The following is a 26,852-nucleotide window of genomic DNA, read 5'->3' on the forward strand; positions in this document are numbered from 1 at the left end:
AGCAAAATGTTAACATTGTTTTAACATAATTTGTACAGCTCCTACCTTGCTGCACACACCAGTAGAGCTGTGCAAATATATCATCCAAAAGAACATCACTAAGTACTTCTAAATACTGTGTAAATACATCACATATTGCATAAAGTGCATGGTTACAAGTAGTTGTCATCCATTCAGCTTTCTAGAAGTCAAAAAAAGAGAAGAGTTACAACCTTAAGGTGAAACTTCAGTATACAGATATAAACATTCGTATTTATTCAATTTGCTTTACAGTGAAACGGAATTCATTTCTGTATCTCAAAACTTCAAAATTTGGAGCCTTAACTTCTGCTTTGCTAGCTAGCAGGTTTAAAAAGAACTACAGGAACAGACAAACAAACGACTGTCTAAGTGTCCAATCCTAGCTCAACAATTTAACACCAAGCTAAAGCTGTGTTTCTTTTAAGTGTTTTCCAGGGAATAAAAATTTACAGAGTAAGACATGTCCTATTACAAATAGCCAGACAAAGCCTCCCAAACAATTGACAGTTTTAATCTAACTTCTAATATTAATAATTTACACATTATTTACATTTTAAAGCTCATTTCTGTTCAGTTGTTTGTCAGAACAGTACCCAGTTCTGATTTGCAAATCAAAACCCAGATTGCTGGTCAAAACAGCACAGTGCTGTTTTGGGTGGCTTTTGTTTGTTTGTTTGTGGGCTGGTTATGGGGTTTTTTGGTTTCTGTTCGGCTGAGGGGTTTTTTTTGGCCTTGTCATCAAAAAATTTTGAACTAACAGAACTTATTTCTTCTAATTGTGATTTCACTGCTGATTACAAGCCTCACTTTTCAGAGAGTGAAATATTATAGTTTATGACTTAAACATTTTCTTGAAGGACTTTTAAAACTGTATTACAAAAGCTGCAGTGAAGACTACCACACCCTGAATGGGGCCCTGTCTGAGGCCATAAACCGCTCACTGATGAAGATAAGATAAAGTAACAGCCCAGGCCTGGGGACATTCACAAAGCACACGCTTAACACCTCCAAGGGGGAGACCACAGCCCCAGGGCTATCAGCTGCCAGGCTCACACAGACCCTCGAACCAAAGGGTGGGGGGAGGAGAGGCTTTGGGTGTCTTGGAAAAGCCTGTGGTCAGAGGTGCAGAGACTGCCCATCCTCCACTGTGCAGAGGAGCCCAGCTGAGGGTGCTCACCAGGGGGGAGAAGCTTATCCACAGCAGAAGGGGGTGCCATGGCCCATCACAGGGGCCCCCCTCAAAGGGGTGCCCAGACCCTGCCCCAGAGCACCAGAGATGATGCAACAGAGCCTCAGTGTTGCAGGGGACAGTGTCAAGCTGGCCCCTGCAAGGGGAGACACGTGGGCGTTCCCACCTGGCCCAAAGTGTGCATTAATCCACGGGATTCTGCACTCTCTGGCGTGTGGCGCCGTGTGGCAGCGTGGCCACGGTGGCAATGGGGGACCCTCACCACCAGCAGAGCAGATGGAGGGGAGCAACGAGACATCATTGGGGCCCTCGGATGGGTGATATGGTTCCACCTAACCCCTGTCACCTCTCCCAATTCCCACACACACTTCTTTTTCTATTTCTTTCTTTCTTTTCTCTTCTCTTTGCCTCTCTCCTATTAAATAAAATACATCAATTTTTTTAGGTATCAAAACATTTAATCTCGTTTGGTTTTAATCTCATTTCTGAATATTTTTGAACCTTTTAAGTTCTTTCCTGTTTATGCACAGAGACTTAGCTTACTTTGCTTTTCTGGGTTTAAACCGGATCATAACATCACTTAGGTGAGCATGTTGTGTATCTCAGATTCCAAACATCACATGTAAAAGCTACAGTTCTTCTTATAAACCCTAGATACATTGCATTTTATGCTATTCTTCTGTTGTTCCTAGTGTAAACTAGTAGGCCTTTTACATACATGGTTTTAAAAAATTAAAAAAGGGATAACACCTGCCAACAGAATGCCATTAAAACAAAACAAGGATACTAGAAGCACAGGTCTACTGTCCAAAATTTGAGGTTTACCCTACATTACTTGACAAACCTATATTACAGGTTTTCTACTGTAAATCTATTTCTCATGTAAATTATCTTCCTCCACTTTTTTTCACCTCAGTCTGCTGTTCTGGCAGTTTCATGTTGTCAAATATCCTGAAGACAATCCGAAACAAATCCTGCCACCAGTGTTTTTCGTAAGTATGGCCATATGTCTTCATTATTTCAAACATTACTGTTAAGCCCCTGAAAAGAAGAGAGAACAACTTTTACCAATAGTTACAGAAAGACACGAACGAGACCAAGTAAGTACAACTACAGCAGCAATAACTAACTCAAATACCATTGAGAACATTATACGTGCACATGAGTACACAAAAAATAAGTAGAAAATCAGCTTGTAAAAAAAGCACTTTATAGACACAGGCAATAGCCAAAAAATATTTTTGAGAAGTGGGGTAATTTAAAATGAAAATAATAAACCAACTTCTTTACCAAGGGCCACAAAAATTAATAAACAAATATTTCCAGTTAAAAAATATGAAGGTTTAGAAACAACTACTAACCCTCACCAGCTATAAAGGGAGTCCAGATGCACAGCCTGAATGCCAACGTGTAAATATAAAGTTATTTGTACACTACCCCTCATATTTCACATCAGAACTGCAACTGAATACACTTTACAAGGGAAAATCATATTCCAGGAAATTAAGCAAGTTTTACAAGAGATTAGAGTACACCTTTGCTTTTTTAACCATTTCTGCAATCCTCAACCACTTAATGAATCATGCTATAAAACCCCAGGGTAAATTTTAAAATCCCCAGGGTAAGCAGGGTGGGCTAGTCACAGAATGCAATAACAGCTACATAACTTTGTTATTTATTGTAACAGAAAACAAAAATTTCAAATGTACAGAACACAGACTTCATTTTTGTATTCCAGTGTCTATTTAAAAGGTGTTTGTTGTTTCCACAGTGGTATCACCCAAATTACATATTTAAGTCATTTTACAGTGATTACATTTATCAAGAGGTATTTCTATTTTAGAAGTGTAAAGTAAGTCTTTTAAAATTTGAATTACAAATACTGATTGTTACCTGGTTCTTACATCTAATTTGCATCTATTGATGATACAGGACAACTCAAAGAGAATTGGGAACCATCCTCGTACCCACACTCTGTCTTCAGGAGCTACATTCATATCATCACTTGTGTATTCCTTGAATGCCTTTAGAAGGAAACACAGTTACACAGTCATAGAAGTTAGATCTTCAAAATAAAGCACAGTTTGGACTGTAAACAATGATCTCTCCTGCAACAGTATCATCCCTGATACCTCAGATGAGTTGGCAGTCAAAACTGTAACACTGAGAAAGCGTTTTTCAAAGTAACGCTTAGTATATTATCAAGAATAAACTTAAAAAACCAAACAAGCTTATACATTCAAGCACCAGTTTTTGCTTGCAGTTCAGTGTGAGTCTCTTGCTCTCATTTTTACAGAGACAGCTCTGAAAGTGAGGATCTAACCATAACATTTTGAGGATATCAAGCATTTTTGGCTACGCCATTATCCATTTCTTCAGATTTCTCGGTAGAGAGCAGATCCTGAGATATGCTGATTTCCAGCAGCTCTCAGGAATACTAGTCACCAGCTGAACTGGGTGGATAGGAATTGGCAAAGGGGAATAAAAGGAGAAAAAAAAAAAATCGCTGATACTTTCAAAGCCTGTGGCATTTTATAATCCTATTGTTTCCGAATAAAGTATATTTCTCATTAATCCATGAAACTTGAAGGGAAGACAATAAGTTTAGCATAATTTTTTTTTTTAATAAAAGCACTTATAATTTAGTTAACACAGACTATACCTGAGGTCTGTCAGACACGTATTTTGCACAGTGGCGAATGAGGCGGATCGCTTCCATACTGGTATCTGGAAATGCTGCATTGCAGGCAAATTCAGACAAGCACTTGACTGCATCCTGGAAAGAATCTATGGTTGCTGGGAAGTGTTTTTCAAACACGATTGCTGAGAGAAAAGTGTGAAAAGGAGAAAAAAAAGTGTCATGCTTTAAAATCTATTAATTCTAATATGAACTGTCTGTAACAGAAGTCATGAGAAGCTGGTTCATTGACCGGTGTTGTCAAATGTCTGAGTAGTAATAAAAACTAAAGAAAAAAAAAAGGAATACAAAAAAAAAGTACCCAGAGGGCATTTCATTTTGACAGTGAGTGTTTAAAGTAAATTAGAGTAGCATCTAGACTAAAGCAGGTAAATGTAACAGTTAAGCAAGACTAGAGCAATAGGCTTACTGTTTAACACTAGTCTGTGTCACCAGAGCTTAAGAGGGATGCATGAAGCATGGAATTACATCTACTGATGGACCTCCTCCTCAGCAACATGTTGCCTTGTTTTTAAATAGCTACTTTTGAAGAAAAAAAAAGTCCTTCATCGATGCTGAAATAGTTTTATAAACTTGCAGAGGTTCAGACAGAATAAAGAAATCCCTTAAAACCTAGGATCTAGATTAGAATAGAGAGAGAGAGAGAAAAAAAAAATTATCATAGTGCCCCCTAGCTCAGCACTTTCTCCTAAACAGGCCTTACACAAGCACAAGTCAGAAACACAGAAGAAGATAGGCAAACAACATATTAGTAAAATGGCTAAATTTTTATTTTTCCTAGGGGAAACCCCGGAATACTTCACTTAAATAAAAATGTACACATTAAATAGAATTACTTAAGGCCTGACTTGTTTTACTACAGAATGCTACAAAGAGGTAAGTTTTGCCAAAAGGCATGAAGAAAGCCAGTTAACTCTAATCTTATTGAAAGACTTTTGTAAGTATTTTCTCAGAGGAGTGATTGGAAAGTGTAAATCATTGGTTCCAAGACATGCAGCGGGCTCTACTATGCAGGCTGTGGAGTCCACAGACAAACAAAGCTTCTTGGGCTCTTGGAGTGACACACTTGCATGACGTCTGAATATCGTCCATACTCACTGACAATGTGTCCTGTAGTCTGGAATGCCAGTTCCACTATACTTTCATCCTGATCTGAAGCTGCCAGATGGAACACTGAAAAAATGTTTTTCCAGCCAGAACGAATGTTAGCAGCCTGGGAATTCACCATCTGTGCAATACACCGTACAACCATGTCTCGAATAGTAGGAGACCTAAATTAGGATAATAAACAGTAATTTTTAAAATTAAATTACATAATCAATTAGAATAGTACAATTCTCTAACGACTGATTTTACAAAGGCTATTTGAAACATTAATTGCAAAAGTTGATGCTTGTGATCCCAGGCAGTTCAGTTAATTCTGTGTGATTACCTGTTCCTCTTCATGATATGTTCAAATGGTCTTAGGAAGTCCTTCTGGAATCGGAAATTAGCAAGTTCACCTTTTTCCAAGAACTTCATTGACAATTGCCTTAATGAGTCTACTGCAAAAATAGCTACATCTTCATTGGGATTGCAGCCAACCTGAGAATGTAGAATAGAAATGCAGAGTAAGCTTGCATCGGAATTCTTATGGATTCAACACAAGCTGCCTTTACAGTTGATAACAGAGAACTAAGCAGTACTGGAAAATTAATGAAATTAAACAGCAGTCAGTTCCAGAAACCACACTGTTTATGCAATTCAGTAATCCCTAACTACTTCCAGCTATCTTCTATGTTAAATAACCTGGCATTTAAAACCCCCTAAAAATAAGCAAGCTGTCTAAAAAAGACTTTGACAGCTGTATTAAAAATGTATGTCAAACATTCATTTGATAAACAGTCAATTTAGACTTGAAGACAACCTCTTTATCCAAGTGTCATGAAACACCCCCCAAAATTATAACACAAAACTAACAGCAGCCAGTTCTAGACTCAGGTTATGATAAATAACTTAATGTATACTTCTGTTTTTACATTTATTATACTGTGTACCTCTGCCTTCTCGCAGGTCTTTCCAGCTTTACAGTTTTTGTTGGTTCGAGCTTACAGAAAAGGACATAAAAACCACTATGACTCAGATAAGCACATGCTTTTCCAATAAATCTCAAAATAAAATTAATGTATACCAGTAAGTGAAGGAGTATGCACTATAATCATGAACATACCTTATTAAAATGATCACCAATAACTTCCCAGATCCTAGACCACTGTAACCTTATCCGGCCCATGTTGTAATAAGAAATCTCTACTATCTTCTGCAGACTAAACATTCGAGGGTGGGTAGCAGACAGCAGTTCATCCATAGACACAGCACAAAGCCAGCGAACGAAATCCACTGTTAAATGACCACAGATTTTAATGCAGTGTTTTTCCAAGATTTCGTTTACACGGGTGGGGAGGGGTAGGGAAGAGATAAAACCTACCAATAGCATTTCCATCCAACCTTGTAGATCCCGTAAATATTCTGTAAAGTGCAGTTAAAGACACTGTTAAAATTTCTTAAGAAAAGCATCTATTAAATGTATTCAAACTTCCTTGTCTTGTTTTTCTTAACAATATATAGATAGCCTCTAATTACCTTTAGTTATTAAAATCGATTAGTAATTGCAAAGACATATGGATAATACTGTCAGTTTTTATTATCCCTGATCCAAATACAGAAGTCAAATGTCTCCAGAGTGCCTAATTTCCATTTGTCATGACAAGCAGATATTTGAAACACTTCCCATGTTTGCAGGGACACTGCAAACCTAAACACCTATTATGTGTTTGGCATCAAGCTTCTAGTGCACTTGATGTGATTTTACTGCAAGACAACCTTTCATTGAACTGACATCGATCTTGCTGCCTGTACTTCAACCACAACAATGTTTGTAAGCCTTCAAAATGATACCTCTTCATCAATTTTGACAACCATAAAAAAAATTGTATGTTCTGATTTCTTACATGCTGAGCAAGCAAGATCCATGAACACTTCTACTCTATGATATTAACAGGGAATGTTCATAATATGTATTCTGCCTAGCCAAATCCAGTTAAAATAAATGTGATTCATAGAAAGGAAGACTGGAATAATAATTTTGGTCATTTCAGAGAACATCTACATAACCTAGAGGAAAGCAGGGAGTCAGTAATAACATTTAGGAGAAAAAGGGTCTGACAATAAGGCCCTCAGTACTAAGGCAAAATGAGATTTGCTATCTGTTACTATACACAGCAAATCAAGATTCAACAGACACTGCAGCAGACTTCATTCTGCAAGTCTTCTGTAGTAATTTTATCAGTAAAAAAGCTTCTTGCCTAATCTTTGCTCTGCTCCTTCCTGCAAAAATATCTATGATCCTAAAAACACCCCCAAACTGAAAAGCACTTCTCTAGGTTAGTTTTTATGTATTTCTTCCTAATAAATGAATAAATTAGTAAGATCCTTTTCTTAGCACAGGATATTCAAATACTGCTTAAGAAACTTCAGGTGGCAACAACAGATTTAATACAGTACCTGTCTACAGCAACAACAACGCTTTGGGAGCTAGTTTCACCAATGGATTCCTGAATACTTGCTATCTGCTTCCAATCCACATTTCCACCAACTACAGCAAAAAAAAAATTGAAAAATGGGTAAGAGAGAATACAGACTGGATTGGGGAGAAAGAAGAATAAAAGTTGTGCCACTACCAGTATAATTAAATATATTTTTAATTCACAAATAAGAGAAGTACATTATTTATTTCCCTTGCATGAGCTGGCCACCTCAGTGAAGAGCTGCATGTTGGTGTAATCCTAATTATCTGGATTTCCTATCCATGCATAAACTACATTAGTCCCAGAAGACTATCCCCATTTGGAGCAATAGATACAAGTGAAAAAAATAAAACCCAGAAGAATCACCTTTTTCGCTCCATCTTTCAATGAATCTTTGGTGAACTTGCTACTTAAAATACATAACATATGATTGAGAATACAGCTTAGAGGAGAATTTTTCACGCTTAATTAGCATCAAGTGAGTAAATCCATCCCGAAAGATTTTGTTTATCATTCACAAAGAAGAGCTTCCACCAAAACTCCATCTTAAAGCTACATCTCAATTACAACGAAATTATCACCCAGAAACAGTGAGAAATATCTACAAATAAAAATAGCAATTATTTATTTTAGAGGCTGGAAACTGTAACCCACATCTGGGAAAGCTCATATGAAGAAACTGCTAACTTAGGCAGCGAGAAAAATTCTGAAATTTTTAGCAATCTCCAAACTCCCCTTGTACCACCATGAAAAAAAAAGAGCAGGATTCTTGCCATCACTCTGGGTAATTCCACATACCCTTTATTCAGGGCTTTTCTTTTTTCAGAAATACAGAGAAGAACAGGAGACTGAAAGAAGGCAAGCAGTTCTGTTCTCAGAGGTTTGCTGAGAGAAAAACTCCTCGTGTTTCAGCCTGCCTCAAAGTCTTGATGTGCTCCTTCCACATTTGGAGGCGGCTGGAGATGACTATCTGTCAAATCTATATAACCTGACCTATCTGAAGTACTTTTCTAGGGCATTTATGGAACAATTTTTCTGTACATACATATGTAACCTCATACTAATATTTCAGCAACTTATAACACCACTGGGTTTGATCAAGACTTCTCTTGTAAGCACACAAGCTGCCAGTGTCAATTAGCTTGAATCTTGGTAACGAGTCAGCGAAGAAATTTATCAAATGAGCAGCAGAGTGTGAAGAGAATTTGAAGGGCAATTTCCAAGGAGTCAGAACCTTAACCAACTCTACCAGCTTACATGAGAATTCCTTATTATCGCAGGACTTGTAATTCAATGCCTGAAAACCTAAACAGACAGCAGACTTACACTCCAACAGTTGTGAAATCTTTTAGAATGAAACATGGGAGTCAGCTATGTAACTCTGATTTATGAAAAAGAGATTCCTCAGATTCCCAGTGTCCAAAGAGGATTTCTGGTTACCTAGGAAGTACACTTCAGCTGTGACCTACTCACAGCAGCAGCTTTTGTCTTCCAACTTTGTGAACAGAAACTGAAGTAGAAGAAATGCGAATTGCACAATTACAGCTCCAAGTAAGGCAACATTCCTACCAAAGAAGCAATAGAACAGATGCTTGTGCATTTACTTCTACAACCCACATGCTTGTGATGTTTTGAATTTCCAAGTACAACAAAAAAAAGGGCCACAACAGTAGGATAGTACAAGAGATGAAAACATTTGAATGCAGATGCCTGAAGAGCCACACCTGAACCTTGCTGAGGCAGTAAATGAGCAAAGGAGCTTTTGGGTTTGGTTTTGCCATCACTGTTATTTCAAAACCACATTAACTTCAGCAAGAAAAGTGAGTGCTGCTGCTTATCCACATCTGATTTTGCAAGCAGGTCTCAAAGATGGATTTTCTGTGTCACCAGACTGCAACTTCACTCAAACAACTATTTTCCTGTAAAATGTGTGTCTGTATATATGGACATATGCACTATGTGTTCTTCGCAGGAATCCAGGTTTATAGAAAGCTTGCTTGAAACCCATAGTTCCAATGCATACCTTGGAGTAATCATAGAAAATTAAACTTTCTGCAAAAAAGGATTTATGGAAAGAAGCGAAATAACTAGAACAGTTGAGAAAATGTTCTAACAGCCCTTTAGTGCATGAAAACCAAGTTAAGCATTTTCCTATAAGATTGAAGCAACATTATTAAAAAAAAAAAAAAAAAAGAAAATGGTGAAATTTCCATATGTGCACTGTAATAAGCATTCCAGAAATTCAATTCAGAGAGAAACATTTTATGTATTTGGGCATAAACTATTTTCCCTAGAGAAGTAACTGACAGCAGCAAAAGGTCTTTAGAAGCTGGACCTATACCAATTACTAGCAAGTATGATTTTGAGACACCTGAATACAGTTTACATTCTTGAGTTATTAGACCTTAAAACCTTTAAAGGCCAGTCACTGCAGTGTAGAGAAACTGCCAGCACTTGAAAGTAGCCAAGTTGCACAGGTCATCAGGGAACACTGAACTGAAGGATGCATATTGGCAGGGCAGGAAGAAGCTCAGTATATGAGAGTGTTGGCAGACTCATTGATTTCCAGGCCTAAGTCTTCCCTTCATCAACGCTTGGCAAGGTGAGGGGAGTACACAGAGGCAGGCCAAAGGGGAGCAGACAGGAAAAAAAAGGACTGACTATAGAAGAAGAACAACTGTCTGAGGAGAACACAAAGCTGGATGATTAGGACTAGTTTGGGGGCTAAGATCAGGGAAAATAGAAAAATTATCACTACTCAAAAAAAAAAAAAAAAAAACGTGAAAAAATGAGGGGACAAAGCTTTTGTCTGGCTGTGGGTGAAGTTCAAACAGCAGGAGATACTGAGCACCGCACTACAACTGAAACTCTCTCATAGTCAAATAGACTTTTATATACACTTTGGCACTTCCAGTGTTTTCTAATACCCTGTACCTCAATATCTTTAACTGTGTTCCCATTTAAAACAGACAAATAAACAAAAGCCCCAACCTTCTAAAGATAATTTAAGGTAAGACTTAGGCTTTTCTAGGAAGATAAGAGACATCATCTCATGTTTGGAGTATATCTTGGTGCTCAAGCCTAGAAAAGGCACTTACTCAGTAGCAAAGTAACCAAAATAGGAAAAAAAATGGAATTTCAGAATTTAAGCTAAATTAATCTCCCACTTGGTTTGAATTATGTGTATTTCTCGCAAAGCTCCACAACAGATGCTTAACCTACACATACTGACTTGCTTGCTTGGTAAAATACTTGGCACACTAATGTTGCAATATTATTAAATCAGGTCATACCATCTGCAACCCATTCTTAGTTGGAAAGCTATATTTTAATAGAAATGAATAATATATATAATCTTCTTACACTTCCCACCCTAGCAATAATAACAGAGCAAACTAAATATTCCAGAAATTGGAATCAGCCTACTCAAAGCCTAAGTTTTGTAAGGACTAACTTCTTGGTCTTTTGTCAGAACCTCACACAAAACACAGAACAAATTTAAATCTCTGAACAAAACCAGTTAAATGAAATACTTCTTATCTGCATTACTTACCCAGTCCCAGCCCCACAAATTCATCAGGTGCCTGATCTTTTGTTCCAGTAAAAGAACCTTCCCTGCCACGCACTGTCCCTGAGATGTAGCGAGGTTTTACTCCAGTTCCTATTAACTGTGCCAGTTCAAGTTGACTGATGCATTTCAGAATCTGTTCCAGAGAATAAAGAAGTTGTTTATCAACAAAAAGCAGCTTGAAATAGTAAAAAACAAGCAAAGATCTTTAGAAGAAAAGAATTCTAAACACTTGAGGTCAGACAATCTGTTCTTCTGTCTAAAATGAGTATTAATTTAATTAGTACTGGATTAATCTCTCACAATTTTATTTCTCACTTGGACATGTTCTGCTACTTTAATTGGCTGCATAATGTATGCAACAAAAGTATATACACGGCACTTACCTAAACCCCACTGTATTTATGCACAAACAAGCACACTACTGTGTTTAAAATTAGTAAATATGCTTTCTTACAGTTTAAGTACAAATGACTTGTACCTCATGCCAGGAATTTCCTAAATAGTTTCCATCTGTATGAGCCACTGTGATGAGAGTTTTAATGGTGTCAATATTCTTCTGCTTCATTTCAGTAATACCAGAACTCACTGTAAGCAATGTAAATCTTGCTAATGCTTGAACATAGGCATCTCTTTCAAGCTACAAATGGGAGGGAAAGAAACAAAAGTCTCATAAATGTTTTTGCCATTTCTTGTTCTTAGTAAAATCTCTGTGATTTCATCAATGATACCATTTACCTTTCTCTTCCTAGAACTGAATTTCCAAAGCACAGTGAAAATATTCATGTTCTTCACCAGGAAGAAGATATCTGTGGGGTGAAATCAGGTTCCTTCTATTCAGGAACATGAAGTGCTATGTCTGACAGCATAGAACACACAGGCTGTGTTTAGGTTTCTGGTTTGGTCTTTTTGGGGAAATCAGGATGCTGTTTCAGAAGAAATGTTGCTACTTAGCTAAGCTTTCAATACTCTGGTACTCTACTCAGACCTACTCTGAAAATTCTGCCTTAGCAGACTCACTCAAGTTGTAGCATTTTTTGTCAACAAAATCTAAAAAATGTATCTCAAAGGTATGTTATGACAATTCCATGGAATTGCTCAAAACTTATTTGATTTAATCTGCATCATTTGAAGCACCTCAGAAGCTTCTGAAGCAAGTGTCATGGGTAAACAGCAAGTGACCATAATCTAGACAGATCTCACCAAAAAAATTTTACAGTTACCCAATTTTTATGTGTATGGTATCTAGAAACAATAAAGGAAACTCCTCAGATGTCACATGAACCAATTACAATGGTAAAAAGGGGATTACAGTTGAGCCCACAAGTGCATTTTATTCTCCTGTTATGTATAAACTGAAGGCCATGGAGTGAAATGGCTGTACACCAGATAAACAAATGGCAAATATGAAATATATTTAACTGTTTGTATATTTAGGGCTATTTTTAAATAAAAAAATCATTGAGCACAGAAAACAACCAAATACAAAATATTAAAAAAAAATCCCAGAAAGAATGGGATTCCAGAGAGAGAACACAAACACCCCAACAGTGGGCTATGGCAGAAGGGACAGATTGCCACTGAGCCACGGACCACATTCAAACTCAACCACTACTGCAGGGTATGCTGGCAAAGGCACAGAAAGTCATGTAAAAGCACAGAAAAATGGAAGTCCTAAAGAAAGTGTACAAAGCAATGAAGCTTTGGAGCCTACAAACTGTGCATCTTCAGTAAAAACAAAACGTTTTCAGTCCTACTTATCCATACAGGTAGTCCCCCCTCCCGCCTTTTTCTAAGCCAGCAACGTAGAAGACAAACAACTAAACAATGTGTCCATCACCTAGAAAATAAAACCTGATGATACAAGCAGATTAAGTACATCCTTTTGATGCATATCTGGTCTCAAATGCTTAAAGACAAAAGACAGACTGTGTGACAAGTCTAAGATTAAAAGCATAAATAATTAAAACCAGAAACTATAATTGAGGTTTTAGAGGTGAATATGAATAACTTAAACTATATTGTGTACTTTGGAAATTTTCTTAAAGGCAACCAGGTTCCTCCATTATCTCTCAAGGTGTGTAAAGTAATGTTAATTCTTAATAGGCACCAATCTTAATTTCTGTACTTTTACATGATGAAAACTGAAAACTTGCCATCACTGGTTAAGCACATGAGGAAAAACTTGATTCCAACAAAAAAGATCCTTAAATCAGCTCAAGTACAAATGTGCCAGTCTCCTTCAAACCACCAGAGCTATCTGGTGTCTGACATCAGATAATATCCCATCTAATCAAGATCTTGTGAATTGGAATCATCCTGTAATACTGAAATCACCAACAAATAGTACAAACAGTATAGTTTTTAACTACACCAACAATACACAATTTCCATAGAAAACCAAGAAGGAATATTGCTTATAATGAAAATTCAAAAGCAACACTTCCCATTTTCTGCAATTTAAAACCTTTTTTTTGGGAACACCTCCAGTTCAATCATGTCCCAAGCCAATGGACAGGTACAACTGAGTCATAGGGATCTTAGAGCAAACACGTCCTTGCCCTCCCCATGCAAGGCTGACCACTGCAGGACTGAGAGCTAAACTCTGCAGCTGCTGAAACTGGTATTTGTACCAGTTCCACCTCTGCAGCTTAGAAACAAAAGTAACCAGAGTGTGAATTTCACTGAACATCTGCAGGCTCCAGGGAAGGCTTTGTTAATCAAATTTTTAAGTCTGTTCAGCTCAGGGACAGGTGGTGGTGCAGAAATTAGGTGGAAAAACAGAGGAAGGAAACCTCACATGATCTCAATTGGGCTTTTTTAAGCAGCTGAATCACAGGTCCCGATGTGCCTTTCCACATTAGTGATAGAAAGTTATCTAACTAGCCAAATACAAGTGCAAGGGGGAAGGAAGGAAAGCATTCACTATTGTATCATAGTTCAGCATTTTCTACTTAGTCTTATACAGTTGGTTTTGGGGTTGGTGTGTGTTTTCTTGTTTGGGTTTTTTCGTTTGGTTGGTTTCTGTTTGGTTTTTTTTGTTTGTTTGTTTGTTTTTTAAAGTGTTTTCAATGTACACATGAAATACAATGCCAAACACATGAATTTTGCCTGACCCTCTCTTCAGCTATCCCTATAATGGGCTTATGGCAGACTAGTACTCCATTTATTAACTAATAATCTACAATAACATAATTGTACCTTCCCTACCAATGGTTTTAAAATAGCAAAACCAAAGCCAAAAAAAGCCCAAGTTTAATCACCATTACCCTCTGGAACCTGAGAGTCTGGCATTCTTGGCGTTGCGCTTACTGCAAGATCCATTCATTCACTACATCAGGAATGCCATTTCCAGTGCCATAACCTTTTAACAAGGGTATCCATTTATAGGCATTTTGGATTAGTATAATCTCTCTGAAGTTGAGAACAATATTTCAAATACAGTTCACAGAGATACTATTTTACAGGACAGAGAGACTAATTTTATAAAACAACACAACACATCTGAACAGCTTTGTAACAAAGCTAGAAATAAAATACTTTGACATAAAATGAGTCAATTTCTAGGGAAACAAACATTTCAGTGCAGAGGCATGGAAGCACTTACCACAAAACACCAGGAAAAACTTTATAAAGGTCACCTCATTTACACTTCCAGTCTAATATCAGATGAAACTGCAATGTCAGAAGCAGGCAGCCTCCAGGTATTGAAGTGCACAGCTTCTGCAGCAAGGACTCTTAGAACCCCACTAACATTTTTGCTGGTACATAAATCAAAGTATTGTCTCAATCTTACATTTTTTACCTGTATGTTGAAAATGCAAGCAATCCGGATTGCACAACGTATACCCTCCAAACAAAGAGAGGCAACTTCGGTGTCATCACAGTCCTGTAGACCCACGCTGAACGCAGCGAGAAAAGGTGTCCATGCCAACTGGAATGTATGCAAAATAAGTGTTAAATCAGCAATTGTTGGTACTTGAAGGGAATGTTACCATTTCAATATCTTGCTGAAGTGTAAATTCCACCCTTAACTTACATCATTAACCTTGAAGTTGTCTTTTGCCAAAAAGGAAATAGAATATACAGACACGAGACACAGGATAGTATAAAGCGTGGTTAGAAGAGACCTGAGACACAGAATGGGACAGAAGTAATGCAGAGTGGAGCTCTCTTCAAAAGCACTTGTCCTCTCCCTCAGTAACTAACACACAACCATCCTCAGACAGTTGTAAAAACCAAAGCCTAAAGCTACATTAATTAGATGTCCGTTAAAGTTTTAGCACCAGGATGACTTTCATCTTTGCACACTGGAAAGTAGAGTCTGCAGTTATTGTAATAACCAACACACCATGTTAACAGATTTCTTTACGATGAAAAGTACATACTTAAATAAGACTAGGTTGTCCTGATAACCCCAGAAAAAAACAACAAAAAAAAGGAAGGTAGGGAAAAAAAGGCAAACTTTATTAATTACACTAAAATTATGGTAAGACAACAACAAAAAAACCCAGGATATGACTCTTGCCTTATCTCTCTACTACTAATATTGTTGCTCTTATCCCTCCATCTTTTTGTACCTAAGCCACTGTTATGTTTCGCATTCCTCTTGCCTTAGGTGGCACTGAGGATGAAACAGATGCAATAAAAATTACTGCAAGAGAGTCTACACTCTCCTTGTGGTCAAGGCTCCCTCTCCCAAAGGCAGAAAAAACAGTGAGAAAATGCAAAGGATCTTACCATAACTACATGGGGTTATGGAGAGGAACCCAGAATGATTTTAGAAATAATTTTACCTGAAGGCACCCCAGATGAATACAGAGTCAATGGGCACAGCAAGGAGCAACAGATTTCACACTTACTTTCATAACAAAATGATGCACCACCGAGCTTTGGTTTCATTTAAGCCAGCAATTCCAAAAGCACTACCTCTGAAAAGCATTTAATGCTTGCACATACCAAACTGTAACTCCAGGACAGTATTAAAGGCATCAGATGAATTAATAGATTCAGGATTTAATTCCCTATTGTATGACCTTTAAAGGTCACTTCCAACCCAAACTATTCTATGATTTCATGTTCAGAAATATATGTTTCTTCCCACTGCCTTCCTAATTTTCATTACTATTGAAACCAAAACTAATCTAAAAAAAAACCAAAACCACAAGACTGAAATAATTTCTTAAGAACCATCTAATGGTCTGTATACTGTGCTTTGTAATTAGATATAGCTGTTATTTGTAAACTGTTTTGTTATTAAAGGTGAAAATTAAGCCTCGAAACCAGACAATACATTTTGAACTGCTTAGATGGGTACATAAAGTGAATTTCTGCTCTGTTTTAAAGATTTAGCCAGTGTATCTCTAAATACAGTTATAAGAATCCATTTAATGTGGAAATCAATGGGTGAGATTCACAGAAATTTGTGAAGTTTTGCTGAAAATTTACATCTAAACAAAAAATGTGAAATTAACTATTTAAATTCCACAGTTCTCTTTTTTTTTTTGGTAAGAGGGTCCTCTGCTCAATACATCACACTGTCCTCAGTACTTTAGCTCATGAACATCCTCAAGTAACTTCAAGTAACAACTTCTAATTCTTAGCACCTTCATGAAAGATGTTTAGGGTATTAATTTACCCCAGTGCTTCATATTTTGCTCCAGTGAAAATGAACTTTAGAAATACACTTTTCAGATCCTAAAGGGTAGGAAGTATTAGGGCTGGTATCTTAAAGAAAATCACACTATGAATTTTACAGATGCCTGCATGTGAATTATTTCAGTCTTAAGGAAGTCAACAGAAAGTACGTACACATCTGCTACGTCCAACCTTGAACAGCCTAGAAGTAAATTTTTAACAAGGTCTGTCCTTAGTGTTCCTCTGTACACATGGAATACTATGCTAGTTTTTTTAATAAGGTGACAGAGAACTCGTAAGTTTGCCTCACAGACAGCAATCTTACAGCTAGATCCTCATTGAGCTGAGGTGGCCAAGAAGGCCAATGGCATCCTGGCTTGTATGAGGAATAGTGTGGCCAGCAGGACCAGGGCAGTGATCCTCCCTCTGTACTCAGCACTGGTGAGGCTGCACTTTGAAACCTGTGTTCAGTTTTGGGCCCCTCACTGCAAGGAAGACATGGAGGTGCTGGAGTGAGTCCAGAGAACGACAACAGAGCTGGTGAAAGAGGTGGGATTTGTCTCTTCTCCCGAGTAACAAGGGAAAGGATGAGAGCAAGCCGCCTCAAGTTGCACCAGGAGAGGTTTAGATTGAATATTAGGAAAAATTCCTTCACAGATGCAGTTGACAAAAGTTGGAACAAGCTGCCCAAGGAAGGAGTGCAGGCACCAACCCTGAAGTATTTAACAGACATGTAGATGTGGCACTTCAGGTCATGGTTTAGTGGTGGACTTGGCAGCACTGGGTTAACAGTGGGACTCAAAGCTTTTAAGAGTCTATTTCAACCTAAATGTTTCTGTGATTCCTGGGCCTGGAGCTCCACCTGACCTCACAGCACATCCCTCCAGGGAACCATTTGTTTATTTAGTGGTAGTAGTCTGAGACCTTACTTCCCTGGAGCAGTTCACACAGGGGTCATGTGAGGACCATGACTTGAACAAGGGCACAAATGAGAGCATGGTAAGGGCGTAACAATTCATCTCACTGGCAGATGACTGCTGTGAGTTAGCTGTGTCAGAGACAACATCCAAGAGCACACTGAGGCATTGGACACTACTGGACATACTCTATCTATGAATCTGAATCCACCACTATGGCAAAGGCATTTGGGATGCACACAACTTTGCACTTACAAAATAGCAGACAGAAGTTTAGAATAAAAGATTAATACAGGTCCAGCTTCCTCCCCTACACTGGATGAGAGTCCTAGGTTTTCTATAGTACTCATTTGCAACAGGCAACATCAGATTAAAGTTTTTCCTGATAACTGCTCTCCCAAAATGCAATGACGTAATCTCCATTAGAAACATTAGGGGGGACTCAAAACAATGACCTGAAATTAGTGATTGCTCACGTTTATGAATCTGTTTTTTGACTACACCTCTATATCTGAAATAAAAAGTTTTTAACTACTTTTTATACTTTTTTCTCCTTGAACACATTCATCGTAACATCTCCATTGCCTCAAGATGCTTCTTCTATCAGCACAGAAACTTCTTAAATTCCAGGGTAAATGAAACTAGATTAGATGGCTCAAAATCCTCTTTCCTGTAGCAAGTTAAATAACTCACAAAATGAGCAAAACATAGCAGATACAAATCTTTAGTATTTCCAATAAATCCTGTCAGTCAGCATTTGTATTAAGAACCGGTGATATTCTACATGATTATCTAAACATGTATCTCACCTTAAACATGGGTCTCACATGCTCCAGGTGTGTTGCACTAGTAAAAGGGGCCTGAACATGGCTCACTGCCTCCATGAGAGCTTTAGCTGTTTTAGCCATTTGTTCCATTTCCAAGTTATAGAGGAGTCTTCTCTGCTTTTCACTAGCAACACCTGCAAACACATTTTTTCTCTCATTTGTGCATCTTTAGCAATGGTGTCTTTAGGAATACAATTTTAGGTTTTTCATTAAGTACAATACTCAGATGCATTTTTGTCTTACCTTTACTTTCTGAAATTATCACACCAACTTTCTTGTATTTTTTTCACAATATGTGTATGAAATGTAAACTATTTTTAAATCTCAACAGAATTTTAAGATTTGAACAACAGAGATACTGACACGGTTAAGTATCACACCCATTAAGCCAAATTCAAAATGAAGAGATATTTCATAGCAATCCATTAGCAGACATCCTTTTTCAGAGCAAGAACTATGTTAAATCTTTTATTTTCTGTAACAGAACCTCCATCTCATCAAGAGAGTGAAATCCAAGTAGTATGTAATAATCATCTTTTTAAAAATGACAATAAAATATTATGCTAAGTGAATGAACACTGAAAACAAGAGTATCTCTTTTTTCCAGATGCAAATTTCCTGCAAGCAATCCATTCATAAGGCTAACCTTAGGACTTAAATTATATAAATATGTTGGGGGAAAGTTAAGTTTCTCAATGTTCTCTGTAGAAAAGCTAGAATGAGTAACATCTCAATCTTCACACTGTGCAAAACACAAGAAGTTCTTCTGGTATCTGAGAGAGGAAAAGATAATTAATAAAGTGCACAAATTAGGGCCCTAAGAACCAAATACTGCAAAATTTTTGAAGATGACATTGGTTACTGCAGGAAATAACAACAGCTACTTTAGAAACAGAAGATAGACCCAGTGTGTGAGCTCTGCTCTGTACATAATTGGCAACACTGTAACTTCACAGAGCCCTCCAATTTCCCTGTGTTGCCGCTCAGCAGCAAAACCTGCCTCCTTCATGGTCAATGCACCGACTGCCAGGAATTCAAATGCAAAAGGAAGTGAAAAAAAGCAGTTGCATTTAATGCAGTGAGGTTAGCATCATGCATTTATGTTAAAAAGAAAAGGATATGAAATTAGAAGCTAGGACCCGCTGTGAGTTAAGTGAGTGGTGTTTGCTTCATTCAACTCTTATTTTACAAAGGAGAACTTCATGAAACTGAAGAGCCAACCCTTGAAAAAAGCTAACACTGCAACTACTTACTTTGTTTACTGGATTTTGTGGGTATTGTTAATTCTTTTGTTTCTTTCATTGAAATCTTCTTTCCAGCTATTTCATTATAGATAGCAGACAAATATTCTTCAGGGAGATCTTTACTGTCATTGATACCTCTATTCATTTTAATATACTGTTCTTTTGTCATTTTATTCTTAACCTGAAATGCAGAAAGTAGCTGTAAATATCAACAAATGAGGTAAGCTCATCACAGTTATAATGCTCCCTATAAAACTGCCCAGCACGTGAAAAGTTACCATCAAGGATAAACCTGCTGATTCAGAAGACATTTTGAAGTATTCAACATATCCAAGACTACACTGTCAAATCTACAATATACCACAAAGCCATGTGGACATTCATGGACACTCAAGCATTTGGTAGGATCCACAGATCAAATGTATGTCAAATTAGACATACATTTAAAAACAAAAAAGGAAAAAAAATGCTTTATCTTGTCATACAGACCAAACGATCTCTTACAGAAATCTACCTTACAGAAAGGCCTACCAAAAAAACTTCAAAACCTCAACACCCATGGAACATAATACTGTTACTAAAAGATGCACAAATTTACGTTTCCTTACTTCTTACACACATACTGGTGTTAAATTGGACATCAAGCTTTTACAACCACATTGTCACAAAGCCTGGAAGTTACATGCCTATGAATTACACAGATATTTATTCCAGCAACATACCTGTGGACTGTGAAGATCTGTTGTCAACATGATAATTGAGTAAGCTAAAACATATGCAGTATCTGCACTAGCAAAAAGAGTTTGCCTGAAGGCAAAAAGGAGAGAAAGAACAGCAAATTTAATTTATTAGGATTTTTTACTAATTATTCAACTTCCCAAAGTTCTGAAGAAGTATATCTCACCCTTGGTTACATTCTAAGTATCTAGCAGCAAATTTCTCCATTAAGCGATCAATTTTTTGAGCTTCTCCTGGTAGACGAAATCCTTCTAGAAACATGCGCAGAGCTGAAACAAAATCCTTTCCTGAAAAGTCGTGTTGGTCTACATATGCATACATGACTTCTTTGTTAAATTTATCATTGTCTCCCAGGAACTCCCCAACCTGAGTCTAGAATAAGAATAGAAAAGACAAACTAGTATATTTATATTTGGAAAAAAAATAACAACAGAGTCAAATGTCTTACAAAAAGAGAGGCATCTATTGCAGCTAACTAAGACATACTCTGGCTTCTCCTCTACTGTCTAAAGCAAAGTACTTTGGTCATCTATTCCATCATAATGCTCTTATATGCTCATACATATCTGCCTACATTCTTCCTTCTCTGCTTTTACTCACATGCCGTATTTTCATTAGATGAATTCCACATGTGTACAAGACAAAGTTAATACTACTAATGGTTGTTCTCTGCTATAATGATTTTTGTAGCTAAGAAACTTATTACAGGAATGAAAAGCATAACAAACTCAACTTTATCCCCTAGAGTACTGATCTCAAATAGATGCAAGGGATGCTCAAATATAAATAGCTGGTACTCAAATACATCTGAGTTGGTCTCTGTCAGTGCAACACAGTACAGTGAAAAAGAGCATGCATTCAGATAAAGATGCTTGTATATGTAAACTGAGGTTAAAAAAATGTTTTGATGTCTGATTCTAAGCATTAAGACTGAAATTTGTGACTTCAGCCACAGATGCAAACATGGGAACCAATGAGTGCGGCTTTTATGCACAATGAGAAGTGCTGTTTCAGAAAGTTAGGTTTTTCATGATAATATTAACACAAGATATTCCCACCCTCCCTAGCCAGATATTGAAGGACCTTTCCAAGTCCAGCAACAGCTGCTAACTGTAAATAAAATCAAAGAACTAATCTAGATTAAACAAGTTTCCTTTGGGGGCAGAAAAACTTCCTTTCAGTGTTGTTGCACCAGATTATTTTTTTAACTATCTCTGAAGGACAGATACTTCTGGCAGTTCCTTACTAAAGTATATACAGTTAACTAAGTTGTTTCAAGCTATACTAGCAACTAAGTACAAGTTTTGAGTCAGCTCAAGTAGGTCAGCTTCCTGCTTTACACCTCGCTGAACCACAGGAGGCATAGAGCACAGGGTATAGCTCTAATGCACCCTCCAACTCAAATTCCTTGAGCTTACAAATTTTAGGAGAGACGTGTCCTTTTCTTCATTCCACAATAATGTGTTACACACTCTAAACACTATCAGCTGATGTGCAATTAGTATTAACACATCAGCATGAGCACAGACAACCATTAGGAAAACAGTTTCCTTACTGAATCTAGTCTTTCCTCTTGATGCAAGAATTGAGCAATATCTTCAGGGGTAGTGCCAAGCATTCCTTGTTCTTGCAGGTACTGAATCCCCCTCTTTGGTTTCTTATTGAATCTGTACAATGAAGAGCAAGATGAAACAAGAGTTAACCCTTTTACCCATGCACAAAGCTGTACCAGCTTAAGTGAAAAGATTCAGAAATTTCAGATGAGATGCTGAAAAATCTACATATGAAATGTTTTTCCTTTATCAAACTGCACATTAGATAGGAATGAGCTATTCCCATTTACTCTGGCACTCATGAAGAAAAAGATATTCCACAAAGACAGCAAAATCTTGAATTGGAAAGAACAATTACGCTCTGCTGATTTTTATCTTAATCTGTATGAACCAATCAACAAATCCATTAGTTGCCTGTAAGAATGGAAACAAACAAGAGATAAAACCAGGAAACTGAAAGAAACTGAAGCCCTAAAGGACTAAGGCGTTTTTGTGCAGGGTCCCAGAACGGTATGACAGGAAACTTTTATTTTTGCATAAAACTGACCTCACTGAGGAGATTAAGGTGATGAAAATGAAATCACACAGAAGATTCACGTCAGACTGCACTGAGAAATTACACTATCCTCCAGTTCTAATTATGACAAATTAATCATAAGGACTCATCAGCATAAGCATTATAGGCATTTTCATCAGTCCATTAAAACGGGTCATATTCAAATGATCACGAGTTTGATGTTCTTTTTATCCAAATATAAAAACCTTATTTTTAGACAAGCAGGTCTGGAGAAAAAAGAACAAACATTCAGAGTACTCATCTTCTAGCTGTGAGGAATTAGGTTAACACAAAACACTGTTGACAGGCTCCAAAGGGGACACCATTCAGCACTCTTTCACCAGAGGAAGTGCTGTTACATCCAGAGTTTTTTTCCTAACACAAGATGAGTATCTATGAGGAGAAGGAAGAAACACCCAGGAATCTTCATAGCTCCAAAAGAATCCACCCTCCCATGGGTGATAAAAGGGCACTCACAAGTCAATTCCTTGTTCTATTATTTCCTTTTGTTGCTTTAGGACCTCAAACTGCTCTGGGTTGTCAGTGCCAGACATCTGTGTGCTGTAACTGCCAATTCCTGATGAAGCAGTAGAATCCAAAGAATTTAAGCTTCCATATCTGTTAATTGTCTCAGGGTGTTTGGTTTCACTGCTGTCCTGTTCTGTGGGTTTTTCTTGGCCTACAAATTGGAAAGGGTTACATATATCCAAAATACATACAGTGAAAAGAAATAAAAATCACATGTCAAATCCTCAATGAAGGCTTCTAAAACTCAGGGTTCTCTTCAATTATGTATTTATTTATATATAGACATATTCTGCTTTTATTTTGGTTGGGAAAGTAAATAATAACTAAAAAATCACTACAACCTATCAAGGAGAATTCTTTCAGTTCAACACGTACTGAAATTTAAGCCTTAAATTACAACTGTAATTTCAAGCACCTGGGAAAAAACCTCCACCATCTTAGAAAACCAACTACAGCGTTAATATTTTATTTTCAGATCCAGTGTCACTTTTAACCTGGAGCAGCTATTTTAAGTTTTTGAAACACAGTGTCTAAAAGAATTTAGGCATGCCAAGGAGATGGTGCTCTCAGTTCACAAAGACAGCCATGCAAACCACCCTTGGAAAGTTTATTACCTCACCTACCAACTTTAAAAGCTTAATCTGAAAACTCTGGCATAACCTTAGTACTTCCCATCTCAGGACAGATGAGTACACAAGTACTTAAAACAAGTAATGATTTAGTTACTTCACAGCTTACAACATTCAAACTTCTACAGCTATATAAAGCATAAGTAAATAATCAGCAAATAAGTAATTTTTAAAACAGTCACTAAATAAGTAAAAAATGCTCTATATTCAGCTTCCTTTAGTAGTTATTTAATCAATATGAAATTAGATAAAATTCGGGAATCTTCAAAGCAAGTTCTGCGACACTTTTAAAATCAGAAACACAGAAAATATCAGGATTTAGACATTTTCAATCCAGTAGCATTCTAGGAATTCATACAATTAGGAAAAGACAGCTAAGACAACTTGCTTAAATGACACCAAACTTATCAATATTTCTACCAAAGGAAAAATAGTCTGGACACTAACAGCATCAAAATACTGGAAGAACACACTCAGCTCCAGCAGGATGTCATTACTAAAGCCAGAAGAAACGCATTGTGTGTCTTACCAAGTGTGGTCTGGGAATTGGGATTTACATATTGATCCTTACTCCACTCCACCATGCATTTCAAGATCGATACTAAGCATTCCAATCCTTTTTTCCTTAAACTTAATTCCTAGAAAAGGTTTCATAAATAATTAATTAGTGGACTGGAGACTTTAGTCTCAAACTATTATGACAAGAAACATGAAACTTCATAAAGTTTGGTGCAATTTTTACCTGAACATTGGACATGCCAAGTTCTTGGCTACCCCTTCCTTGAGCAATCTTTGATAAGTCATTAACCAGCCTTTCAAATATATTTGCTGCATTTAAATCACAATCATAGTTCACATAGATGTCCACCACGCTCTGGGCATCTATAAATAAAGTGACATTGTCAAACTTGAACAAAAACTATGTAACTCAACGAAAGGCAAGTATAGCTTTGTTCTTAAAGATAAAAAACAACATCTAGAACACAACAGTCCTTAATACCTGCACATATCCTTGTCAGCGTTTGTATAACCATCCACTTATGATCAAATGAGCTAGTAGAAGTTTCCAAGATATACAGGAAAATTTCTTTGAAAAAAACCTAAAAAATATTCCAGGAAGAAGGAGAAAAAAAAAATCTATTACAAACACAGTCATTAACTTTGATGGTCCAAATTCTGACATAAGTCTGAAAGCAGCACTTTAGTGGTATGGGAAATAACAAAAAGGCAAAAAACAGGAGGAAAGGAAGAAATACAACTTATGATTGATACATGCAAATTATGAATTTGAATTATTTACTTATGTACTTCTGCAGTGTTGTCCAGGTTTATTTTCTGAGCATTCAGAACCAGAAGAACTGGGAATAATGTCAAATCCTGAAGGACAATTCAGCCTAACAAGAAGCCTAAACTGCTGTTAAGAGTTCATTTGGGATTTTGAAAGAAGAAGTATCACCTCATCACAAAAATATTTTCTCTACAAGATGATGATATTATGGCACAAACATAACAAACAGCTACTTATGCAAATTTGAAGTACTGGACCTTCATTAAAAGGGAAACATCTTGACACAAAAGAATCACTCACAGTACTAGATTATTGGAAGAAGAGTAACAGTCAGGCACAACATGCAGCAATTCCATTAATAGGAAAGCTACTCTTCACTAGAACAGAGATGAGTTTGCCCCGAAATTACTTTAGTACAGACGCTGTTGTTTGGAATAGAAACTATTTTATCCCCTCTCAATTAGTTCCTCACCAGATCCATCAGCACCATAGGCTGACTAATTCAGCCAAGCTTGCTTAGCAGCTACGATAAGGCTTCTTCTCACTTCTTCTCTGAGCAGCAGCAACTGCTGTAACAGCACATGAACTCAAAACTGAACTGCTACAGGGCATTACATCACTGTTCTGTACTTCTGAGAGCTCAGCTCTTCACAGCCACTCGTGGCTTCCAAATCCACAGTACACAGTTTTACTAGAGTGCTGCAAAGTCCCAAACCACTCAACTTCTCTTCTCCAACAGCATCACATGAATATCCAAATATATAACTACCCTTGTTTATTTTAATATTGACTATTCCTTCATAGCACAGAATTTTTACAGAGATTTTTATGCTATTAGCCAGGTAGAGATAAACATAAGGCTAATTCCACTTTAAGTCATATATCTGAGGAAAAACAGCAACATTGACTTTTAGGCAACTTTGGTGGTAAGCTATTTCCTCAAGCAAAACGTGCTCACAATAGTTATATTTTATGGATCTCTTTAGAGAAAGAGAGGCACACAGCACAGTGCCAGCTGACTGTCTTAATATGGAAAGCATCCCTATGAAACCTAAGGAGTTCAACACACAATAATTCAAAGACTTGCAAGTGCTTAAACATACTTAAGAGTACTCGGCTGATTTTACCCACAATTTCATGTAACCAGAGAAAGACAAAAATTTAATAAATGTCATGCTGTGAGAAAACCTCAGTTACACATTTGGTGTTTTCTGATTTTTTTACTGAAAGACAGTAGTTTTATATGCTTTCTAGAATCAGCAAAATTATTACTTTTCTGGTAGAAAATTTTATAAAGAAGTCACTGATGAAGCAGAGAAAAAAGTTTCAGGGACAAAAACTAAACCCAAATCTAAGCTAGAAGAGAAAACAGCTGGAAGGTCTGCATACTATCAAGGCACTTCAGATCTCTATGCCTCCAATGATGCCTTGAAGTGGCTACCTGAAAACAAGAGGCTAGATAAGATTAAGACAATAAAAGTAGGTATTTGAAAGGCCTTCAAAGGTACACCTTGGGCAGACATGAGGCTGCACCCAAGATGGAGGATTAGTCACGGCTTTTTCACACTTTTGTAAGTTTGGTCCATTTGCATATCAGGGTTAATTCCCCAACTATGATTTCAGTTAATGATGTAATTATCCCAAGTTTGTCCCTCCTCTCAAAGGCTTTAGTTTACATATTTTGGGGTCTGGGATGTGAACTCAATGTGTCCTTGAGCTCAGGTTCAAACCAGTTTAGGCTGGTTTGTTATGCCTAATCAGCATGTGAGAACAGTAGCTAACAGGCTGTATGAAGTTTCAGAGTAGGCAGTACAGGATCTGAAAAATATAGAAGTTAAAACCTAAGGCATCACCGAGACCAAGCTGACTTCTTGCTTCTGGTGTCACCTTTGG

At 37.2% G+C, this 26,852-nt stretch overlaps 1 protein-coding gene across 1 annotated transcript in view; it reads right to left on the minus strand.

Annotated features, from left to right (window-relative positions):
• ARFGEF1 (ARF guanine nucleotide exchange factor 1) overlaps window positions 1-26,852 on the minus strand; it is an 87,529-nt gene that overhangs the window by 12,824 nt on the left and 47,853 nt on the right. The window contains exons 11-31 of the mRNA XM_082303196.1: window positions 24,672-24,771; window positions 24,414-24,553; window positions 24,201-24,309; window positions 22,992-23,193; window positions 21,961-22,072; window positions 20,572-20,777; window positions 20,390-20,474; window positions 19,677-19,848; window positions 18,406-18,557; window positions 14,848-14,976; window positions 11,524-11,682; window positions 11,028-11,178; window positions 7,452-7,542; window positions 6,376-6,416; window positions 6,118-6,287; window positions 5,341-5,492; window positions 5,007-5,179; window positions 3,873-4,033; window positions 3,104-3,234; window positions 2,122-2,251; window positions 46-181 (exon numbers count right to left, since the gene is read on the minus strand). Of these exons, the coding sequence (XP_082159322.1) occupies window positions 46-181; window positions 2,122-2,251; window positions 3,104-3,234; window positions 3,873-4,033; window positions 5,007-5,179; window positions 5,341-5,492; window positions 6,118-6,287; window positions 6,376-6,416; window positions 7,452-7,542; window positions 11,028-11,178; window positions 11,524-11,682; window positions 14,848-14,976; window positions 18,406-18,557; window positions 19,677-19,848; window positions 20,390-20,474; window positions 20,572-20,777; window positions 21,961-22,072; window positions 22,992-23,193; window positions 24,201-24,309; window positions 24,414-24,553; window positions 24,672-24,771 (2,902 nt within the window). The remainder of the gene's footprint in view (window positions 1-45; window positions 182-2,121; window positions 2,252-3,103; window positions 3,235-3,872; window positions 4,034-5,006; window positions 5,180-5,340; window positions 5,493-6,117; window positions 6,288-6,375; window positions 6,417-7,451; window positions 7,543-11,027; window positions 11,179-11,523; window positions 11,683-14,847; window positions 14,977-18,405; window positions 18,558-19,676; window positions 19,849-20,389; window positions 20,475-20,571; window positions 20,778-21,960; window positions 22,073-22,991; window positions 23,194-24,200; window positions 24,310-24,413; window positions 24,554-24,671; window positions 24,772-26,852) is intronic.

The sequence above is a fragment of the Coloeus monedula genome (genome assembly GCF_965178545.1).
Source record: "Coloeus monedula genome assembly, chromosome: 1".
Lineage (NCBI taxonomy): Eukaryota > Metazoa > Chordata > Aves > Passeriformes > Corvidae > Coloeus > Coloeus monedula.